General features: G+C 38.2%; 1 protein-coding gene across 7 annotated transcripts in view; it reads left to right on the top strand.

Annotated features, from left to right (window-relative positions):
- PEX5L (peroxisomal biogenesis factor 5 like) overlaps positions 1-20,870 on the top strand; it is a 115,228-nt gene extending 94,358 nt beyond the window's left edge. For all 7 annotated transcript variants that reach the window (XM_026854818.1, XM_026854816.1, XM_026854820.1 and 4 more), the window contains 8 exons: positions 1,560-1,655; positions 7,316-7,432; positions 8,358-8,501; positions 9,351-9,421; positions 10,629-10,826; positions 12,561-12,726; positions 13,127-13,284; positions 14,017-20,870. In XM_026854818.1, coding sequence (XP_026710619.1) covers positions 1,560-1,655; positions 7,316-7,432; positions 8,358-8,501; positions 9,351-9,421; positions 10,629-10,826; positions 12,561-12,726; positions 13,127-13,284; positions 14,017-14,221 — 1,155 coding nt within the window. In that variant the 3' untranslated portion in view covers positions 14,222-20,870. The remainder of the gene's footprint in view (positions 1-1,559; positions 1,656-7,315; positions 7,433-8,357; positions 8,502-9,350; positions 9,422-10,628; positions 10,827-12,560; positions 12,727-13,126; positions 13,285-14,016) is intronic.

The following is a 20,870-nucleotide window of genomic DNA, read 5'->3' as shown; positions in this document are numbered from 1 at the left end:
TTAAACAAACTTGCAAACAAAGTGATAAAATTAAGGTCTCTTGATATCTTTAAATTAAATCCAAGCACCTTCCTCAAAGACATATATTTCAGACAACCTCAATTTATTCTCTGCAGAACATCAGTTCCATCCTGCAGATGCTGAGTGACAAATACTGTCAGGTGAAATAGACAAACCAGTTATTTCTTCTGCCCTAAATTCTATTAATCAGTAAAATAACTATTTTGTGTATAGGATTAGGTTTTGGTATCTTTTCAGTGACAGCCTCTTCCTGATCTTACCAAAGGAAAAAAATATTTTCCAAACGACCTGGACCAGAGGTAGTAGACATGAAAGCAGAAATAGATCCTCAGAGTCAACCTTTCCTCACGCTCTGTGCTTTCTGTCACTTGCAGCAAGGTCCAGAAGCCAACACAGGAGAATGCACACAGTGCCCCCACCACCGTGTGCTTCTCACAGAAACTGTGCTGTATCATTCTTCTCTAACCGCACGTCTATCAGCCACCCAATGTATATTTCATTTATCCGTCTCTACCTGAGACACCAAAGACTCGGGAACAAACCAGAAACTTTAGAGCTAGATTGACAAACGAATGACATCTTTCTAGATAAAAAAAAAATGTGCGTGTACACACACAAATGTACATGTTCAACCATGCATTGCCCATTACTTATATGAAACCCCAGGCAAGTTTTGGATGTTTCATCCCAGCAGTGCACATTTCAACACTTCCAGATACAGCCCAATGAGTCCGAAGTGAGCAAAATTAGTCTTTTAGCAATGTGGCTCTCATTGCCATTGAATATTACAAGTACAGTCATCAGAAATATAATCATGTAAATTAATGCAATTGGGACCATGGTCAGGCAAATGGCTAATGAGTTTAACCTCTGACAAACACGAGGGAAGGGATTAGCAGTCAGAGCTCTGTTTAGCAAGATTAGGCCACTTTGTGCTTTTCTACGCCATCACTGAATACTGTTTGGTTTTATACTGTGCCTTTTGTAAAAAAAAAAATAAATAAATAAAATTATTTAAAACAAAAGAACAGGGAGAAACTTGTTCTGTACTTCCAATGGGATTGACTCATAGTAAGGCACAGAAAAGAGAGCTGCTGATAGGGAAAATTCATAGCAAACCTGGCTCTCCAATGTGATCCCAAAACAGAACCTAAAAGAAAAATACAAAATGTATAGAGAAAATGAGATGTCTTTCAGAGCACAGTGGGTGGAATGCATTGCCACACTCATAATACAGGAAAAGTTAAAAGTCTTATATGAAATAGTCAGCTCTTCCCTTTGTAGCCCAACTCTTACATTGTCTTTTCTTGGATGTCTTTTTTAGCTTTCACACATTTTGAGTGAAATGTCTAGAAGAGATAAATTACTCTGTGACCCATGAGGAATGATCGCTTGCTACAGTCTAAAGGAATTCAGCAGAATTCATGCAGGGACACAACTAGTTTTGCCCAAGAAAAAGGCTATTTGGGGCTCTAGACAATTAAGAAAATAACTCAGAAATGTGGCATGCCCTTCTGATTTATTCTGTTATTTTTTAGGCACGATCAACTAAGGAGCAGCGTTGGGGAGGGCCTCTTCTCTCCAGAAATCACTCTTTGGAGGAGGAATTTGAAAGAGCAAAGGCAGCTGTTGAGGTATTACTTCATTTATTGTTTTCATTTTCAGCTAATACTCTATGAATTTCTTATTCATCTTGCAGCACAAGTATAGAAGAAAGCTGGAACTTAAAGCAGAGAAATGATGAGTTTTCTAGAGTTAATCATATGCTGCCTTCTAGCTAGAAACAATTTCTTATTTAAGAAATTAATATGATTTGTATGGTATTTTCATGGTATGCTAAGGTAAGTGAATGGTTTCTACCATAGCTTCTTAGGATCTTATTGCGCACAAAAAACTTCTTGTCTCAACATACAAGAAAAAATGGACACAATCAGTAAGTCAGCTGTTTCATAAACTATACACCAAATGCACTTTTCTTGTATTTTCTGAGTGGATTGTTTTTTTTCTGGATCAAATAGAACCTTTATAAACAACTGCTGGTGATGCACAATAGATTTTTTGATGTCACACATCATAGACGTTTGGTCCTGGCATGAAAGGAGAGACTTGCTTTCAAATTGCTACTGTTTAAAATGCTCTCGATGTTCCTGACTGCACTGCAGACTGATCTCTAAGGTGGGACATGCTGGGTTGTAATCTGTGGCTGTGACACAGGGAATCTGATGAATCTCTCTGCTTTACAGTTAGTGGTTAAGCAAATGGTGTCAGTACTCTTGCAATTGCCAGAAACAATGTGTGATGGGGAGTTCCCATTCAGCAGAAAGAAAAAAGAGTTGAGGCCAACAACAGATGACAAGACATTAATGAATTACTTTACAGAGTAAAGTAAGGAGGAGAATATATTGTAAAAAAATCCCTGCATATTAAAAGGTCATTCTAAGGCAACAAAGACAGGCTGTTACAATGCTTTAATAGAGTCTCAAAAGCATCTAATTAAATGTTTCCCTAACTGTGTAGCTGGCAGTTTTAAGTTATTCTTTCTGCTTAAAACAGAAACTTGGTAGTTTAAATGTAAAGGACAGGATTCTTCAAGACCTTATAGAGCAGTTATTCCATTTGCACATGAAAAGAGTTGAATTTTCATCCTAGCTAAAATGAAGTGGTAAGAAAGCTAGAGTGATTGAAATAAATTGCAGCCCATCTTAGAAAGATTAGTGCTTTCTTAAGAGGAGAATAGATACAGTTCACAAATTCATTTTTTAGGTTTTGGATGTTTCTGTAATATTCTTCAGCTGGGAAAGCTCCAAGTGGTAAGATTAGCCAGAAAACTGATCAAAAATCTCAGGTTTTTTGTGGCCTAGTTTGAAAGGAATTAATTAACAATTCAGTAAATGAAGATACCAAACTTTATCCTCCACCCAGTATTCACTTTAGAGCTTTGGGAATGGTTTTAAGATGTCAGGCTTTGAGATTAATGAAGATCTGTGAGGTAATTCTTTCTTAAGAAGGCTTAAAGATGTCTATACCATTGGAGAATTTTTAAGAATAAAGAGGTAAATTAGGTTTTTTACTAGAGAGGATCCAGATTCACTTGCAGTGAGTGGGTGCTTGCAGACTTCACTACCTTTTCTGTCATTCTGGAAACTGGATTTGATTTTTGCCTCATCCCTTTGCTATACATGAGGGAAGCACAAATAGCTAGAAGTCTTCATGTTTTCCAAATGCCATACCAAATACGTTTTAACATAATCTTTCTAATTATCAGCGCTGTTTTACCCCAAATTGGTAGTTTTGAATTTTTAAAATGCCAGCATGGGGCTTCAGATCCATCCTGTACCTATATTCTGTTAAAATCTGTGTTTTATCATCCACCATCCTATTGGTAATGAGTTAGAATAAATGAAAATGAAACCAAGAAAGTGCAAAAAGTTCCAACTGAGAAATGCCTCAGAGATAGAAAAAAAGCAGGTTTTATATTTTCTTATTCCATGTTTCCCTGATGTAGAGATTAAACTGCAGATGCCACACTGTTTTGTGAGGTTACACAAAAGAAATCTTGAGCTGTCCTTCTCAGCAATTTTTTATTTACAACACAATGTCACATGAGCCATCTGCTGTATAATACACTGTTATGAAGCATCAGAACATATTACAGCCAAATTATGTGATAATAGTAGGAAGAAGATGGGATTAATTTATTCTAGCCTAGGAAAACATAGTCCAGAATTATCAGCTTTGTGTTTCCTATGAATACCATTTAGAATCCTTTCTGTACCTATGGTATTCCTGCCTCACTAGTTTGACATCCCTTTTGGATGTGCCTAAGACTGCCCAAACCACATTTTCATTTGGGATGTAGGAGCTTGAGTCATTCAGATGCATTTTATTTGGTACTCTCTGAAATCACAAAGGGAATCTTTGCCTTGATATACTTTTTTTTTTTTTTTGTCTCTAAACTTTACTAAAAAGGTGTATTTAAAATTTTGTTTTGAGAAGATATCAGCTAAGGAAATCTAATGTCATTAGCACATAAATTTAACTTACTGTGTCCTTCACATTGAAGAGTATGCTGATGCAGTAATTTGGAGAAAGAACAACCACAGAAACTTTCTTTTTTATGCATTGGTCAAGAAGGAACATTTCAAATTAATTTTTGGCAGTACAGGACAGGCAAAATTCTATTCCAAAAGTTACAAAAATTGGTAATTTTAGAAATTAGCCAGGAATATACAGAAAGTACACCATCCACCCCCTGTCACTGTATCATAGGAAGTAAAAAGCCTGGAAATATTTTGCCTCCCATTTGTTTAACTGCTTCAGCATATTTTTAAATACTAAGAGTAAAAATAGCCTCTTTGACAAAATGCAGAATATTCTGCTTGGAAGTAGTCAGATGGTATGAACATTTTTCCTGGTTGTCATTCTATTTAACTGCTGCAGATGATCTGCGAACGTGTTAAATGTGTTCAACTGTCTGAAAACTTTTGGTAAGTCCAAAATAATTCACCAGCATTAAGGTAGCAAAAAAAATTGAAATGAGGTAATTGACACCAGTCACATCGCAAATAGAGTTAAAATTAAATCTAGGAGTCTTGATCCAAAGCCAGACCTTCAGAAACAGTCAATATTAATTTAACCCTCCTGCCGCTGAAATCAGTGAAAAAACTGCTACCAATGACAGCTGAAATAGACTTGGGCCTTTAACAAAGACTGTAATATTTATGGTCCTCTTCCTCAAGGACATTAAACTGCTCAAACTGTTACTTGTCACAGCAATATTAGAGCATTTTATCAGGTGCCATAATTGTGCATGATGCAGTTGCTCAGCGCAGCTTTGCCACACCAGTTTTAGAAACCTCACATGCTGGATGTACTTCGAAAGCTGTAGCTGGGACTTAAGCCCATTTGGCCCAACCGAGAAAATCTTTGCTTATAGTTTCAAAATAAGAGTTGGGTCCTGCCCTATGTCCAAGTAGCATGTGATGAGCTGAGAGGCATTACAGCAAAGCAGGTCTTCTCCTCAATACATTTTTCCACCATCTTTGCTCACCACAGACAGACATTAAGCATGGCTACTTGAATGCATAGCAATTCATTGGCTTTTTAAGTGGGGTAGGCACATGGTGAACTTCTGGGAAATTTATAAATATGTAATTAAGCATCAGAGTTTGAACTTAAGACCTAAAACCACTTATATGCTTGCTTATGATCCGCAGAAATGTGATTTGATATGTTTCCAAACCATTGATTCATAGGGTATTTTTGCGGGAAAACTACAAGCAAAAATTCTAATATAAACATCATATATATAATTAGTTTAATAATCTGTTTAAAAGGGCATTACTACTTATTTTTCAGTAGTTTTATTAATATTAATCTGTAGGAAAGGGAAATTTCCACTCCTTTACCTCATCCTCAATCTCAAAATAACTGCTAGTAAAAACTTGGGAAAGTAATTTTTTCTTCAATGCAGTGCAGATTTGCACTGAATGCAAAACAGTAGAGACATCTGTTGAACAGGATAGCTTAAGGGATTCAAGTGCCTCTGGTCATGGCTGATAAGAATAAGAGAGGGAGTGATCCGATTCATTAGCCTAACCTTTTCAAAGCCTACACGGACATTTCATCACAATCTCACTATTTAAAAGACTGTATTTCCTCCAATTTGGAATTAAAAGCAAATTTTGAAACCTCGAAAGTTGTTGTATAAGAGTTGTCAAGTTCTGTTCACTTCTATCACAAAGAGTCAAATCTCCTCTCCACCAGGGAATGCTTCATACTTGTTTCCTAGTCCAAAGAGGAACATAGCAGGTACCCTCACAGACCCCAATAACCGCATAATTCAGACAATTCCAAGTCTCGTGGAAGAAAGTCTCCTGGAAGGAGGCACACGCTACAGTAAGAGCCAAAGGGCAATGCCTGTTAGATTTCTAGAGAGGGAATGCACCTTGCCATTTGTAAAGAGCCTTATGATTTACAGCAGCTGCCCTTAATGCTAGCCAGTGCCCGTCCTCCACACCTAGTCTCAAATGTTCTCATTGCTGACTTATTCTACATATCATAATAGTTTGTGCTTTCCTTTTTCCCAGTACCTAAGGAAGGTTGTAGCAAGTCATACAATCACAGATTAAGTTCCATTTTTGCAAATCATGCCTGGCTGTGGAGCGGTAGCAAAGCAGTCAGTCTTGTAATGAAGATTCAGACAAAACTATCTGGACCATAGTACCTTCAGTTAATTTTGATTAGCACCTCACTCCCAAATAGTTCTGTCTAAACCTCAACAGAATTATTTGTGTTGTTGTCTTTGACATAAATAACCTGAGAAACTGTGCCCTCAGTAGCGTCAGTTCACTGACGTTCTGGCATGACTTTGTAGGAACTGGAGAATTTTGCAAAGGCTCGTAGTGCTGAGCATATATCCTGCTATGGAACTGCTTTTCAGACTTATGACTAATGCGTGGAGGCTGAAAAAAATTAGTTTGGATTCTCCCCTCTTTTTTTTTCTTTTTTTTTTTTTTTTTTTTTAAATCTTATTTCTGTTTCTTGGCATCATTTTCTAGTAGCCACAGTGGTTCCCTCGTTCTGGTCGTTACACATCCAAAATCTCATTCTTGTTTCATCGTTTCTCTTGTATATGCATTTTTCCTCTTGTCTTTGAGCTGAATGTTAATCTTACTGTACAGTTTTATAATCTTTTCTAGATCCCTCTCACCAGCACAGTATATAATGCAATGTTAATTTCTCCGCTAGGTCAAAAAACCCCATTTGTATTAACTCTCTTGTGCAAACACCCTCTATCTAAGCTTTGCCATTACTCTTTTACATAGTTGAAAATGATGCTGAATATACCAAAGTAGGATGCTTGTTCTCTTTTAAACTGTTTCATCTAATGTTATTCTTTAGCACGTATGCTTAGTTGATTTCTTCTTTTTTTTTCTTTGGCCAGGGACTAGCAGTATTCATTTCTTTCAAATTTTAAGCAATAATTTGCTGTTAGCATCAGTAAAATGCAGTGTAAGCTGCTGCAAATCCTCCTTCAAACAGAACATCCATGGCCTCTGAAACAGAGTTTTCTGTTGATGAAATACATTCCAATATAAGAGATGAAATTTAATTATATGGAATTCCAAATGTGAGCTGCAGTATTTCAGTCAGTGTGATTACTAACAGAATTAATACTGCTCAGCAAAACTGCCGGACTCAGACTACTAGTAGAAAGAAATTAAAAGCTTACCATTTTATTTTATGTTTATTGTTGTTATTTTTCTTCCCTATTTTCCTCTTTTTCTTCTAGTCAGACACAGAGTTCTGGGATAAAATGCAAGCAGAATGGGAAGAAATGGCTCGCAGAAACTGGATTTCAGAGAACCAGGAAGTACCAGGGCAAGTCACCATCTCAACCATCGAGAAGGTAACACAAAGTTTTTTAATACAGTACATCGTTCCTGTGAAACTTCTGAGATGAGCCTCAGCTATTCAAGGGAACCCAAGAAAACTCTGGACATGGAAGCTAATTTTACCCAAAAGAGCTCATCCTCTTTGTGAGCAGGGTAGATTTAAAAGACCTTACCATAGAGAGAATACATTTAGACTTGCACACTGCCTGAATTGAGCTGAAAGGATCACGAAGCAAACTGCTGGATTATGGGCACTTTTGAAGATGGGTGCTTATGGAACAGAACCAAATAAAAAAATCTGGGCTGGCACATTCAAACACTGTTGTGAATAGAAATGAGAGAGATTCTGTCTCTTTTCTTCATTCCCTCCGTTGCAAGTTTTAATTTGATTTATATTATGCAGCTCATATTAGCATGCATCCCTTACACTGCAGTGGCAGGAAGAGAAAAAGGAAAAATTTAAAGAAATTCTAAAATAAACCTGCTTGCAACACTGTTCTGTAATTTGAAGGTTAATTGAAGAATTCAGGGTATTAACAGAACACACATCAGGTTACAAGCACTGCAGGGAGTCATCCGCCTGATGTGTGTGCTCTTTCCCACCCAATTGGATGTACTGGGCTTGCACTAGGTTCAGTTCTGATGTTACTGCAGTCAGTGGGAGTTGTTGCTGTTATCTTGGATGGGAGCAGGAGAGCCCAACATGAGTACCAGTAAGTATAATTGCAGGGCTAAAGTAAAAATAAAGCAAGCAGAAACACAAACATCCAGTGATGCTGATTCTTTAACACATTTTGTCATTGAAATTTCCTGGGGGAGCTCATACTGCTTTCACAGAACAAAGGATGTTTACATCCAGCTGGAAAATAGTGAGACATTTTATAGTTGCCATTCCTTGCAACTGTGCTTCATCATGGGTCCATTATCTCTCTCCTCCAGGGTTATTATTTCCATACTGACAATCCCTTCAAAGACTGGCCTGGTGCTTTCGAGGAAGGACTGAAAAAAATGAAAGAAGGTGACCTGCCAGTTACAATTTTATACCTGGAGGCTGCCATTCTACAAGAACCCAACGATGCAGAGGTACTCACTCATGTGCCTTTCACTGATAAAGGAAAAGGGGAATCCCTTTAGCATGCAATGATGGAATGATTTCGGGGCCCAAACCTTTGCTAGTCATGACTGACTGATTGAACACTAATGGTGGTTTTGGAATAGCATGTGCCTTGAAATAGATAAAGGTGAGCTGTTCATAAAATGAGTATATATTTTTGAAATCATAGCATTTCCAAGTTGTCATCTAAAAGCATTCAAAAGAGACAATATTTCAAAACTTTCCTTCTTTTCCTGATGTTTTCAAACTATTTTTTAAACACTGCTATTGAAAAGATTTTTTTTGATTCAACAAGAATGTTGATAAATTTATTAAAGGTATATCCATTTTGGTAATATGTTTTCAATGACTATATATTTAAAGTCTATTTTCTGTGAAACATGGAAAATATTTATAGTGTATTTAGGTCTCTTTGATTCTATTGCTACATTAAATTAAGCAGCAGTATTCTGAAAAGCAGAGAGAATCCCCAGGCCATCTAGAAACATGTACAACTTAATAATTCTTCTTTACTGTTTTCCATAAAATTCTAGCAATATTTAAAATGTACAGTAACTCATATTTAAGAAATCACCATGTGATCATGCACCAACAGAATACCTTTGCATTCATTGATATAAATATTATCAGGACCAAAGACACTCAAAACCGCATTGATTTGTACTGTTGGTATGCACACCATAGAAAAAAAATGTAGTTAGTGCTGGACAGATGTGCTATTTTGATTCACCCCGCTGCTTAACAGTGATATTAGTTGTAACTCTGCTTGCAGTTGGGTATATATAACAAAATAACACAATGATTGATTATTTTTGCAGGCCTGGCAGTTCCTGGGCATAACACAGGCAGAGAATGAAAATGAGCAGGCAGCCATTGTCGCCCTCCAAAGGTAGATGAAGATAATTGCTAAATAAAGGGTCTGATGAGTATTAGGTAATGGCGGCCCAGGTATACCTAACGCCATTCTTACCTTGTAACATGAAGCATTTATTCAACTAAGTAAAGCATTGACATAGATATGGAAATCTTCCCAGTGACTTCAGAGGGATAACTAGTGATTAATATTTCTGTTTTACCAAATAAATTCAGTATTTAATCTAGTAATTTACATAGTTGCACAAAAGAAAAGCTACATGGCCTGATGCACATAAATGAGGCATAATGCAAATAAAGTGCCTTTCTGATATTTTAGCTACTTGGCATATTTTCTGTAGTCTGTTCTTTAATAAAGAGGTTTTCTTAATTGGAACAAACTCTCCACAGCTGCTAAATACTAAACTGACAACATTTTTAGGTTGACAGAGATGTGAAGATCACTGTCTGCTTGTGTGTAAAATGTCAATTCCAAAACATCAGCATTATTATTATCTATCTGTAGTGGGTTTTCATGTTTCCATTTGGAACAAGTACCCTCTCCATATTCAAATGCATTAGCAATGTTAACCTTCATGTCATTTCACCTAAGGAAACTCTTAACTTATTAAATGTAACTTATTCGCTTACCTGGATAGAAATCCAAGGCTTGCTCATCCCCACAGTTTTGAAACATGCAACAATGATGTTCACAAGGTAGACTAGATTCTGGTTTCAATTAATAGTATATAACCATAGAAAGACTAATTGAGTTGATTGGCTCTAGCTTTATCAAAGAAAAACTGGGAATTCGGGATGGCTGAGAAGATTCATAGGGATGGAAGAAATTTTGTTTTCAAAATACTTTTCCGTATAGCTGCAAAACCATATTAAACTTTTTGCTTGAATTTACACAAAACTTCTCTTTGTTTAGTAGACAGATACTATAAAAATTAATCTACCCATATTTAGTCATAACTAGAAGGATGAAAACAAAACTTGTATGTGTACGTTTATGTACATATGTGTATGCACAGCAACGAGTATATATATATATGTGTGTGTGTATACATATGCATAATGCACTTAGCACTGTAAAATAAGACAAAGTCCCTTCTTTATAAGTATCATTGGGTAGATCTCACTTGTGTGAGTGATTTTTTTTTACACAGATTATTTTGGAATAATTCAAGATTTGTGTTTGGTAAAAAAATTACCTCAATATATTTTTATTTTCTGCCTAGGTGCTTGGAACTACAGCCGAACAACTTAAAAGCTCTGATGGCCCTGGCTGTAAGTTATACTAACACTGGCCATCAACAAGAAGCCTACCAAGCCCTAAGAAACTGGATAAAGCAAAATCCGAAATACAAGTATATAGTGAAAAGCAAAAAAGGGTCCCCAGCACTTGCCAGGAGAATGTCTAAGACATCAGATGAAAGGTAAACGCAGTGTAAATCCTGATGGTGGAAATTTTAAGGACATCACTAGAAATGATGGTGCGTACTGTGCTGCTCCCTTACTCTGTAGAAGTCCAGCCTGTTCCCTGTGATGGAAGACTCGAAGTGTTTAGTGGCAGGAGTGGGAAGCTAACACAGGACATTTGGTTTAGTGACTGAAGGCTTTATCTTGTGCCATCCCTGGAAGTTAAAAACAAACACACACACACCACAGCTAGAGAGATGCTTCCTCTCAACTCCCATCACTTTCCTCTGACCCTGTCTGCTGCCTCTGTATTCCCACATCCCTCATCCTCATTCTTCAGCTGCTTCCAAATCAATACCAAGCCTGTATCCTGCTCTACATGTGTGTTCTTCCTACTGTTCACCATATTACCTATAGAGCCAAGCCAGTTGAGTCAAGGAATGATTGCCATTTTGCAGTGGGACATGGCTTCAGTTCACTAAAAACATTGGGAAATAGCATCTGCTTGTTTAAGAGCCATTCTGGTTCTAACCAAAGAGACAGTGTAGTCATTTTATCTGACTTCAGCCTAGCATACTGTAACGGGAGCTAGCAGCCATTTTAAACAACAAAAAAAATCATGAGTTGGCAGTCCTTTGTCATGATTTCATGAGGCTGATAAAGCATCTCTGAACTGCAAGATGTGTGATAAAGTCATTAAAGGCATAAACATGATTATTAGAACTAAAATGCTATCTCACTGCCTGTCATTTTGAAGACAGGCCTCATGCTTTACCCTTATCACTAACAAGCCATGGGTTGGCAAGATAATTTAGTACAAGGAAAAATAAAATATGCAAGTTCTACTTAATTGCTAAGTGTATTATGCTACTTTGGCCTCATCCCGCTGACATCTGGTGTTGTCAGTGCAAAGGTTTTACGAAGCCTACAGAGGGTACAGAAGTCTCAAATTTTGGCATCTTCTGTCAGAGGTCTTAGCTAGTAACTTGATCTGTGCCTCTTAAGAGTGACTATTTTTGCCAGTAAAGAACTCTTATGTCTGAGAAACTCATCCAATTTTAATAAGCCTTCATGTTATCTCACTTGGGTTCACAGCTGCACTTTGACTTCATAGAATCATAGAACAATTTGGGTTGGAAAAGACCTTTAAGGTCATCAAGTCCAACTGGTAACCTAGCACTGCCAATCCCACCACTAAACCATGTCCCTGAGCGCCACATCTGCACGTCTTTTAAATACCTCCAGGGTTGGTGACTCAGCCGCTTCCCTGGGCAGCCTGTTCCAGTGCTTGACAACATTTTCAGTGAAGAACTTCCTTCCTAATACCCAATCTACACCTACGCTGGCACAACTTGAGGCCATTTCCTCTTATCCTATCGCTTGTTACTTGGGAGAAGAGACCAACACCCACCTCACCACAACCTCCTTTCAGGTAGTTGTAGAGAGCAATAAGGTCGCCCCTCTGCCTCCTTTTCTCCAGGCCAAACAACCCCAGTTCCCTCAGCTGCTCCTCAAAGGACTTGCTCTCTTTATACGGGTGAACTTTTTTATTCCAGGCATGAGTTTACAACAGCACTTGGAAGTAGATTTTTGCCATGATGAAGTTGAAGAAGCTTATTTTCAAGTTTAGGAGTATATCACTTCTGGTACATCCACTACAGGGATTTTGATTTCTGGCTATGCCATCAATATTGCAATATTTGTAAAGAACAGTAAGATGGAACTTTACATTATTTTTCACCCTTGTCTAGCTCATTACTTGAAGAAGTAAAGGATTTGTACTTGGAGGCTGCTCACCAGAATGGTGATATGATAGACCCTGACTTGCAGACGGGACTTGGAGTTCTTTTCCACCTGAATGGAGAATTTAACAGAGCAATAGATGCATTTAGTGCTGCATTAACTGTTCGGCCAGAGGTACATTTTATGCTTTTACATTTTTAAGAATTTAGCTTTACAGACCATTTTCTTTCTCCCCTCTTGATCAGGCTAATATTAATGAGATGTCACTTCAGCCATTAAAATTTTAATACCTGAAATAGAAATGTTAATTACAAGACAGTCCCTTTTAGAAGCAGATTTATACATGTCCAATTTCTAGCTGTGTGCTTGATTAGTTGTACGAGTTATATAAAGTTGTCTGTAATCGTGAGTCAGAACCTCGCATTTTGTGTCAATTAAGAGAAGATACAATTATTTTAATAATTATTTAATAATACTATTATTTTCTGCAGTCCTCCTTACTTTTCAAGGAAAAAAAAAAGAACTATTATGTCCCTTTTTGACACCTACAGTAGAAAACTCACTTTCTCACCAGGACTATACATTATGGAACCGTCTTGGAGCAACCTTGGCAAATGGGGATCGCAGTGAAGAAGCTGTTGAGGCCTACACACGTGCTTTAGAAATACAACCTGGCTTCATTAGGTCCAGATACAACTTGGGGATAAGCTGCATAAACCTAGGGGCATACAGGTAAGTTACAAAAATGTGTATACAAAAAAATCAGGGATCATAACTACCAAGTGAAAATTCATTTTCTAGCTCAAGCTATTTAAGAAAAAAAATAAGTCAGAACATAGCTACATAATCTCAGCTATTGTAAAATTTTGTTATTATTTTTTACAAAGTATAACAAAGCAATGACACTTTTCTTATTCCACAAGTTCTGCACAACAGAACTACTGAATGTCTATCAAAAGAAAATAAATCCCCCATTCAGCAAGCTGCTTAAGCAATTTTTTAGCTCTAAGTGCAAGTACTCTTATTATAATCAGTGGAATTGTTCTCACACGTAAACCTAGTCCTGTGCTTACAAGCTTTTCTAAAAGAAAAAACAAGAGCCTGTCTTTGGAAGGGAAACCAATTAAACTGCTTCAAGTAGCTAATGCTGTCAAAAACACTTTTGATACATCCTTCAGGAATCAAGGGTGATATTCCAGGGTCCCAACTGTCAGCTTAACACAGTTAAGATGAAGGGGAGCTACACAGCAGTGAAGACAGTATCCCCAGATGTATGAATAGACTGAGCTCTGCATTACTCCAAGCTACATCCATTGTTAAAGAAAATCAAGCAAGAATAACACAAAGAGACCAATGAACTGCATTATAAAATAATATACTGGAGTCTAGCATAGAACTTTAGAAAGTTTTACTTAGTTGTTAAGCAAATTATATTGCTTGTTTCTTTTTTCTTCTCCCCTACAGAGAGGCTGTCAGCAATTTTCTCACTGCTCTCAGTTTGCAAAGAAAGAGCAGGAATCAACAACAGGTTCCCCATCCTGCTCTATCAGGCAATATTTGGGCAGCACTTCGAATTGCTCTGTCTATGATGGACCAGCCAGAACTATTTCAAGCTGCCAATGTAGGTGATCTAGACATTCTGTTAAGGGCCTTTAATCTAGAGCCGTAATAAAAGGTATCCACAAAAATGATTAAATTGTATTAGGAAACAGAGAACTCTTTTATTAGTCATTGCAAATTGACCACATTTTCCAAAAGATCATGGCTGTAGAGCAGTAGGGAAATTCTCTCGGACATTATTCAAAAAGGAAAAGTTCAAAAGCACAAGATATTGTAAATAAATTCAAACTCAAAGGACTGAAATGAGCTGCAACTGATCTGACAAAGCCCTGAACTATATGAAGTAGCCATTTCTGAAGAATCTTCATCCCATGCAAGCTATATCTCTCTATATATACACAGCTATACAAAGGAAAATATATTAAGAACAAACCTAGATAATTGTTATTGCACATTAGAATGGCAAGCAATGCATCCAAGGAACCTGCTTAGTAGCTCACTGCACTATGTTGACATCCCTTTGCCCTACAACGTGGATGCCCCATCCTTTGGTTTCTTTGTTGAAGTCTTCTCAAGGTCCATTTTTAACGTATCTCTGAAAATAGATGCATGTAAAATGGATGTATTTTGGTTTGAATATTTTTATTAGTTGGCAGTCAAGAAAATTTTTGCTTCTGAAGGTAGTTTGATTAATTTGGGCCCAATTCTGCAGGCTCATCGAGTTGTAAACCACGTGCAATGTTAAGAGGAACATTGTACACAGAGGTCTATGGGATTAGGCCATGTACATATGGGAAGGCCAAGTGTTGCCAGCAAAAGTGGTAATTTGCACTAGAATTGTTGCTGTTTAAACCAGCTATCCCTGATCTTGGACAGAGTATGTCTGCTTCAGAGGAGTTCATAGCAGGGTCTGCACCTATCTATGTACTTATGCACTTTAATCTTTCTTTTTGTAAAATAGCGCTATGCTGTTATTTTAGTTACTACCAACAGAATGTACAGGATAGCCTTGTTGGTATAAAGGACCAAATATAATTTCCTGAAATGTGACGAGAGGGTTTTCAATATTCTTCTGTTTAAAAAATGCAAATATCGTATAAACTGCAATATCTGTTAGAAAGATTATTCTATTATGCATCCATCAGGTACTACATACATGCATGTGCATGCACATACATGTTGTATGTGAATTATGTCATTTCAGAGCATAATAAGCCACAGATCGTTACTGCAAATAAATAAAAGTTTTCATAGGAGTTAATGCCTGCAGACCAAGCTCAAGGGAAAACGTTCCCTGAAAAAAATTGGTCTATGTAATGTTTGTCAGACTGAGACTAAGATTTGATCCTGCTGTTATGGCAAGCAGTAGCAAAAGTCCCAGTGACCTCCATGAGAGCAGACAAAATCCTTAGATAACATCAGTATTTGTAGCTGCTAAAAATGTATATATATATCTCTATATCTATATATACACACACCATCTTAATTTTCCCTGATTGGATGAATGGAGAACAGTACTGGGGACAGTACCCTGACACATGATGAATGGAATGATTTAGCTACAGTCAAACACATTTAGCCCAAGGTGAATGTGTCAATCAAAGACAGGAATAGAAATTTTTAAAGAGGTAATTTTCAGTTGCTCACATTTGTAATATTTTTCCAAAATAGTGAAAGATAAAAAGTGTAATTGGGTGGCTACTGTGGTCAGGAATTCAATGGGCAAGGTAGCGACTGAAATGTGTTAAAGTAGAACAAATAGCACCTTTCCCGTAAACAGCATTAAAAGAAAAATCCAGCTCAATCAGCTAGAAGAAAAATCCAACTGCACAGATCACAGAGGAAGAAGCTCTATGGGAATTGGAAGTTTCACTAGTACAAACATAAAGTTTCTTGCAGCTGTTTGTTATTTTGAGCAACCACTTAAAGGAAAATTCCATGTAGGACAGTATAATCACTGCATCTAATCATTAACTATAGTTTGTTAAATAAAAATAATCAATTCTCATTAAAAAAGTAAAAGGCTTACCCCTCACTCCCACAGAACAGGGATGCTGAAACAGCTACAGGAATTTTTTAATAATGCTTTATTAATTCATTGTTTACATATATATCCCTATTTATCTATCAAGCATTTCATAACTGATTCCTGCAACTTTCTCTAAGGATTCGTTTTCAAGGACTGACTGTGAATGTCATTTTAGCTAAGTGGGCTGCTGTATGCATATCTGCTGACAACAGTTTGCTCTTTTGCTGTGACAGCGATGTGTGATGACAGCTCTTTATTGATAAGGCAGAGCAGAAGGTGCAGTGCAATTGAATCTGGAAAGTGATAAAAGAGAGGGGAGGCAGCTTTGAGAAGAGGCTGTAAAGCAAAGGCATATGTGCTTAGATTTTGCTTGATGCCCTGCCATCACACAAGTTCTTCTAGAATATCCTCTGTGCTGTGGTGTAGGATAATCAGTACTTATCCAGAGGAATTAGCTGTTCAGGAGCTTTATTTTTATACCTTTCAAATAAAAAAAACCCTGAACTGCTTGACTTCTCAGAGTCAGAGGACATTTGATAGTGATGGCAGTTCACTAAATCTCTTCTTCTCTAGCATGTGGACGAGTAACAGCAATTCTGTTAGGAAAACCTAATGCAATTCCTAGCCTCCCAAAAAAGGAACAGACTAAGTAGGTAGCTTTTGATTTATCCTGGGATGCACTACTGAAAACTGAAGTCATCTGCTCATACCAGTCCATCCCCAAGCGATTGGTACGAGAAAAGTTTTCTGCATAAACCTAGAGACAAACCACTGGTGCTGAACTCTACCTCCCAAGGGCCCCCCAGTTCATCACAAGCACTGCAGTTCTGCTCGGATGGGACACGGGCTGCAAACCGCCCCCAAGAGGTTGTGGGCACTCTTGGAGATTGCCCCAGCTGCTCTCTGCTGGTTCAGACACCGCCCATGGCCAGGTAACCACCTTCCACTGACCGAGGCACTGCGTGAGGGAAGGACTAAAGCAGACAGACTTATAGGGGACAGTGACACATCTCCTTGTGCTAGACACCAGTTCTGGCCTAGTGTGGGACTGGCCACACTGGGAGAGTGGCCAGTGGCTGAGCTCACCTCACTATAACGGAGTCAGCAGCTCTTGGTACTTCTGGGGACTTCCTCAGTATCCTTGACTCTATCATCCTCCTTTAGCCCCCACTGCCAAGCACTGTCAGTGCAGAAGACAGGATTAGATACAGCTTTGATCTGACCTCCTTGTGGTGTTTCTTAAATATTCAGTGGCAAGCATGTATATTTGCCTGAAGCAGCAAGAGGAAACATGTGAGGAGGCTGCAGCATATTAACACCCTGAGGAGGAACTTCATCTACTCATACTTCTAACCAGGCATGAGGTAGGATAAATAAGGCGGCTGTTGAGCAGTAGCAGATTGAGCCTGAGAGTGAGAGACAGGAAATCTGGGTCCTGTTCTCAGTGCTCCCTGTGAGCTCGACCAAGTCAAAACCTCCTGCCATCCCTGGCTTGCCCACTTGTTACATGGGCAAGTAACAGCCACCATGTGACGGCACTTCCCGAGAGCAGGGGAGTGCCAATGCCTCACAGACTGCATGGCTGGGGTCACCACTCACGCAAATTGGAAGGTAACACACAAACGCAGGGGTGCTCAGGTCTAAGTAAAGAAGCAGTTTCACATAGAGACTAGCAATTTCAGCAGAGAAGGGACCTGGAGGCATTTCAGGGTAACAACTGTACAGCACCTATGGAGTAATGCCAAATTAGAGTGCTGCAATGGTTTATCATCATCTCATCACCTCTGTTTCCCCTTCTTGTTACTCCCCTCTCTGCAGAGGTGATTTATCACTGCCAGGTAATTGATTCCAAATTTTTGAGTCTTTTTTTCTATTTTCTATTTTATGCGATTAAAAAATGTTTTCCTAACCCCAGCTTGTGACTGTTCCTCTCCTCTGCGAAGCTTTATGAATATTATGACCTAAGTCTGATCCATCCAGCTGCTGAACACTCAAAGTCTGTAGTCTTCACAGGCGTGCTCAGCACTTTGCATGATCAGCTCATGTGCATGGATTCAGTTACTGGACGAGGGCTGGCCTCTGGCACCACTGCTCATGCTGCTAAACAGGCCCTGAAATCAAAGTGATTATTTATAGTGAGGCTTTGCGATGAGAGCAATAGGCTCATTTCTTGCTGACCACTTTAAACTGTAATGACTCTAGAAACCTTGTGGCAATAGACTGGTTTATGTCAGGCTGAAGAATCGATTTGAAGTTTAAGTAAACACATATGCATATCTGCATCTAATGGTATTTTCTTATGATCTGATAAATCACAGCACCTGTAAAAATATTGGGGAGGTTCAAATGACACAAAACCTCACATGCCGGTACTGCATGCAGCTACATTAACAACCCCAGCGAAGCATTAACACAAAGCATGCAGTAATGCTACTTGAGTACATGTTTACAGAACGCATGCAAAGGCCCACACATAGGGTATTTTTAAACTGTTGATTGTATCTTCTATGGGATATTTTAAAAGTACTTTGCATCTGCCAAACTCAAAACTGAGTTGAGCGTGTTATTTGGAACAGGTTAGACCAAACGCAGAGCCCTTTTCAAATCCCATCCTTAGAAATCACTTTGTTATCGATTTCATGTTTGCTTCAATTGTTAGACATCTGCACTAACAGCTTTTTCAGACATTTTAGTATACTCTTAAGAATTAAGAAATGAAACGTGCACAGCTTTCGTGGTGAAGCTGGATGCTTGGACTTTAACATTTTCTTCTCTAGTATAAACCAGATAGCACCACACCAAAGAAAAAGATTCCCAGAGCCAGTGAAACAACTATTGTCTCACTCCACACATACTTACCACGGCCAGGCTTTTCTAACTTCCTCCCTAGCTCTGAAGGCTGCTCCATGTATGACTGTCCTGTTTGAAATATGCAGATGTAAAACTTCCCAGGATCTGAGTATCTGCTGCATCCACTGATTTCAGCTGCAGACACTTAACTCAGCTGAAAGCTCAGAACATCATGTTAAGCTGGAAGAGCTAATGAGCCAATTTAGAAAACCTGGGCCTGTCTGTCAAATGAAGAGGACCCTGGCAACACCAACAGCTCAGCCAGGCGATCCTAGGAACATCCAAAGAGCAGGGGCCTCCCTAACACAAAAGCCACCATGACAGAAGTAATAACTGATACAATTACTGGCAGCCACAGAGGCAAAGCCTGAGGCTAAATCATCCCCTGATGGAGCCAGTGAGAATTAGAGTAAAGCATAACTTGGTTGTAGATCTTTTTTGCCCAAACATGCATCTGCAAAATGAGACATAATCTTTACTTCGCATAAATAACCTGCACAGTTGAAGATGTGAGATTTCTGGTCACCACAGTGTCGTCAGCTTAGCAGTCTGTACAGTGAATTTATGTAATAAATGCTTATAAAGTACTGAGTATTCACAGAAAAAAAGTGATAGACAAAATGCACTGCACGTTTTGAGAAAAAATGGTGGGTATGCAATACAGTATTATCTACTACTCAAACCTCATCTAGGTTAGAAATCAGATTCCTTCATTATAGTTCTACTGGTTTTGGACTGGTGAAATAAATCAGAGAAAAGGAGTGCCGTGCATGAAGAGATCTTCGACGCTTTGAACGAATCTAGGCAAAATGAAAAACAAGCATGTCACAGAATCCACAGAAAGTTTCAGAGCCTCAGCCCACAAAGTAATAGGTATTAGGCATGGGAAAGAGACAGAAGGAATCTAAATTTTCCTAAAAATAAGCTGTAACTTTGCAAATGCTTGCACATGTGACAGCCCACTGAGCAAGCTTGCACGGTCAAGACTTTGTGCTTTGATCTTTTTCCCCTTCCACATTTACAGAATGCCATCAACATTGGCTAAAACTTTAATTTAAATAGCCTTTTTAATATCAGTAATCTATTGTAAATTCAGAAAAAAAACATTTATAAATATATTTTATATATCAGAGTATAACGTATCAAGTAAAATAAAACTATATAGTTTAGAGAGGCATTCTGTGTGGCTTCTATATGCTGTAAACTGTTTGAAAACCTTTGCAATCTTGCCTCAGTTTTTTTGGCTTTATTTTTAAGCCAACATACAGGAAAGAAGAGATTATAGGGTTGGCAGATACTTTCGCCTGAGCCATCTGAAGAGCCCTGCTGCTGCAAAGACTTACATTGCCCACTTAACTTTTTGTGTTGATAGTTAAGTGTAGGTGCAAGGCTTCGCAGAGAGGTGGGCGGTGGATGGGAGGTGGGAGTTCAGCCCTACACCTGAATGTTTACATTCCCTTACAAAGGTCCATACTGACCCAGATTGAGAATCTGAGTGTAAGTACATACAGAGTAAAAAATTAGTTTCTTACTACAGGTAACTTTGCCTCTGCATACTTAGTGCATTATCAGCTGTGTATAATATTAAACACAGACCTGTAGTTTACTGATGCTTTAATTTGATGTTTCCTTGCACTGCTGTTTAAAATAATCTATTTCCTCAAAAATGAATGATGTGCATATTGGATGTGCTAAATCGATTACAGTCATAGAAGACTATTTGCAGAGCACCACATTTAATGTAGTATTTTTGTACTGTAATGGAAGCATGCCTTCCTTGGGTTCTTTTCCACATATTAAATTGTATTTATTTACCTGTATTTATAACTGTGCAATTTTTAAATATGTTTTAAAAATAAACTTTGTCTGTGGCTTCAAA

Source organism: Athene cunicularia (assembly GCF_003259725.1).
Source record: "Athene cunicularia isolate RWA chromosome 9 unlocalized genomic scaffold, athCun1 chr9_part1, whole genome shotgun sequence".
In the NCBI taxonomy this organism is placed as follows: Eukaryota; Metazoa; Chordata; class Aves; order Strigiformes; family Strigidae; genus Athene; species Athene cunicularia.
The sequence above is the reverse complement of the archived record's forward strand: the minus strand, read 5'-3'. Positions and strand labels throughout refer to the sequence as shown.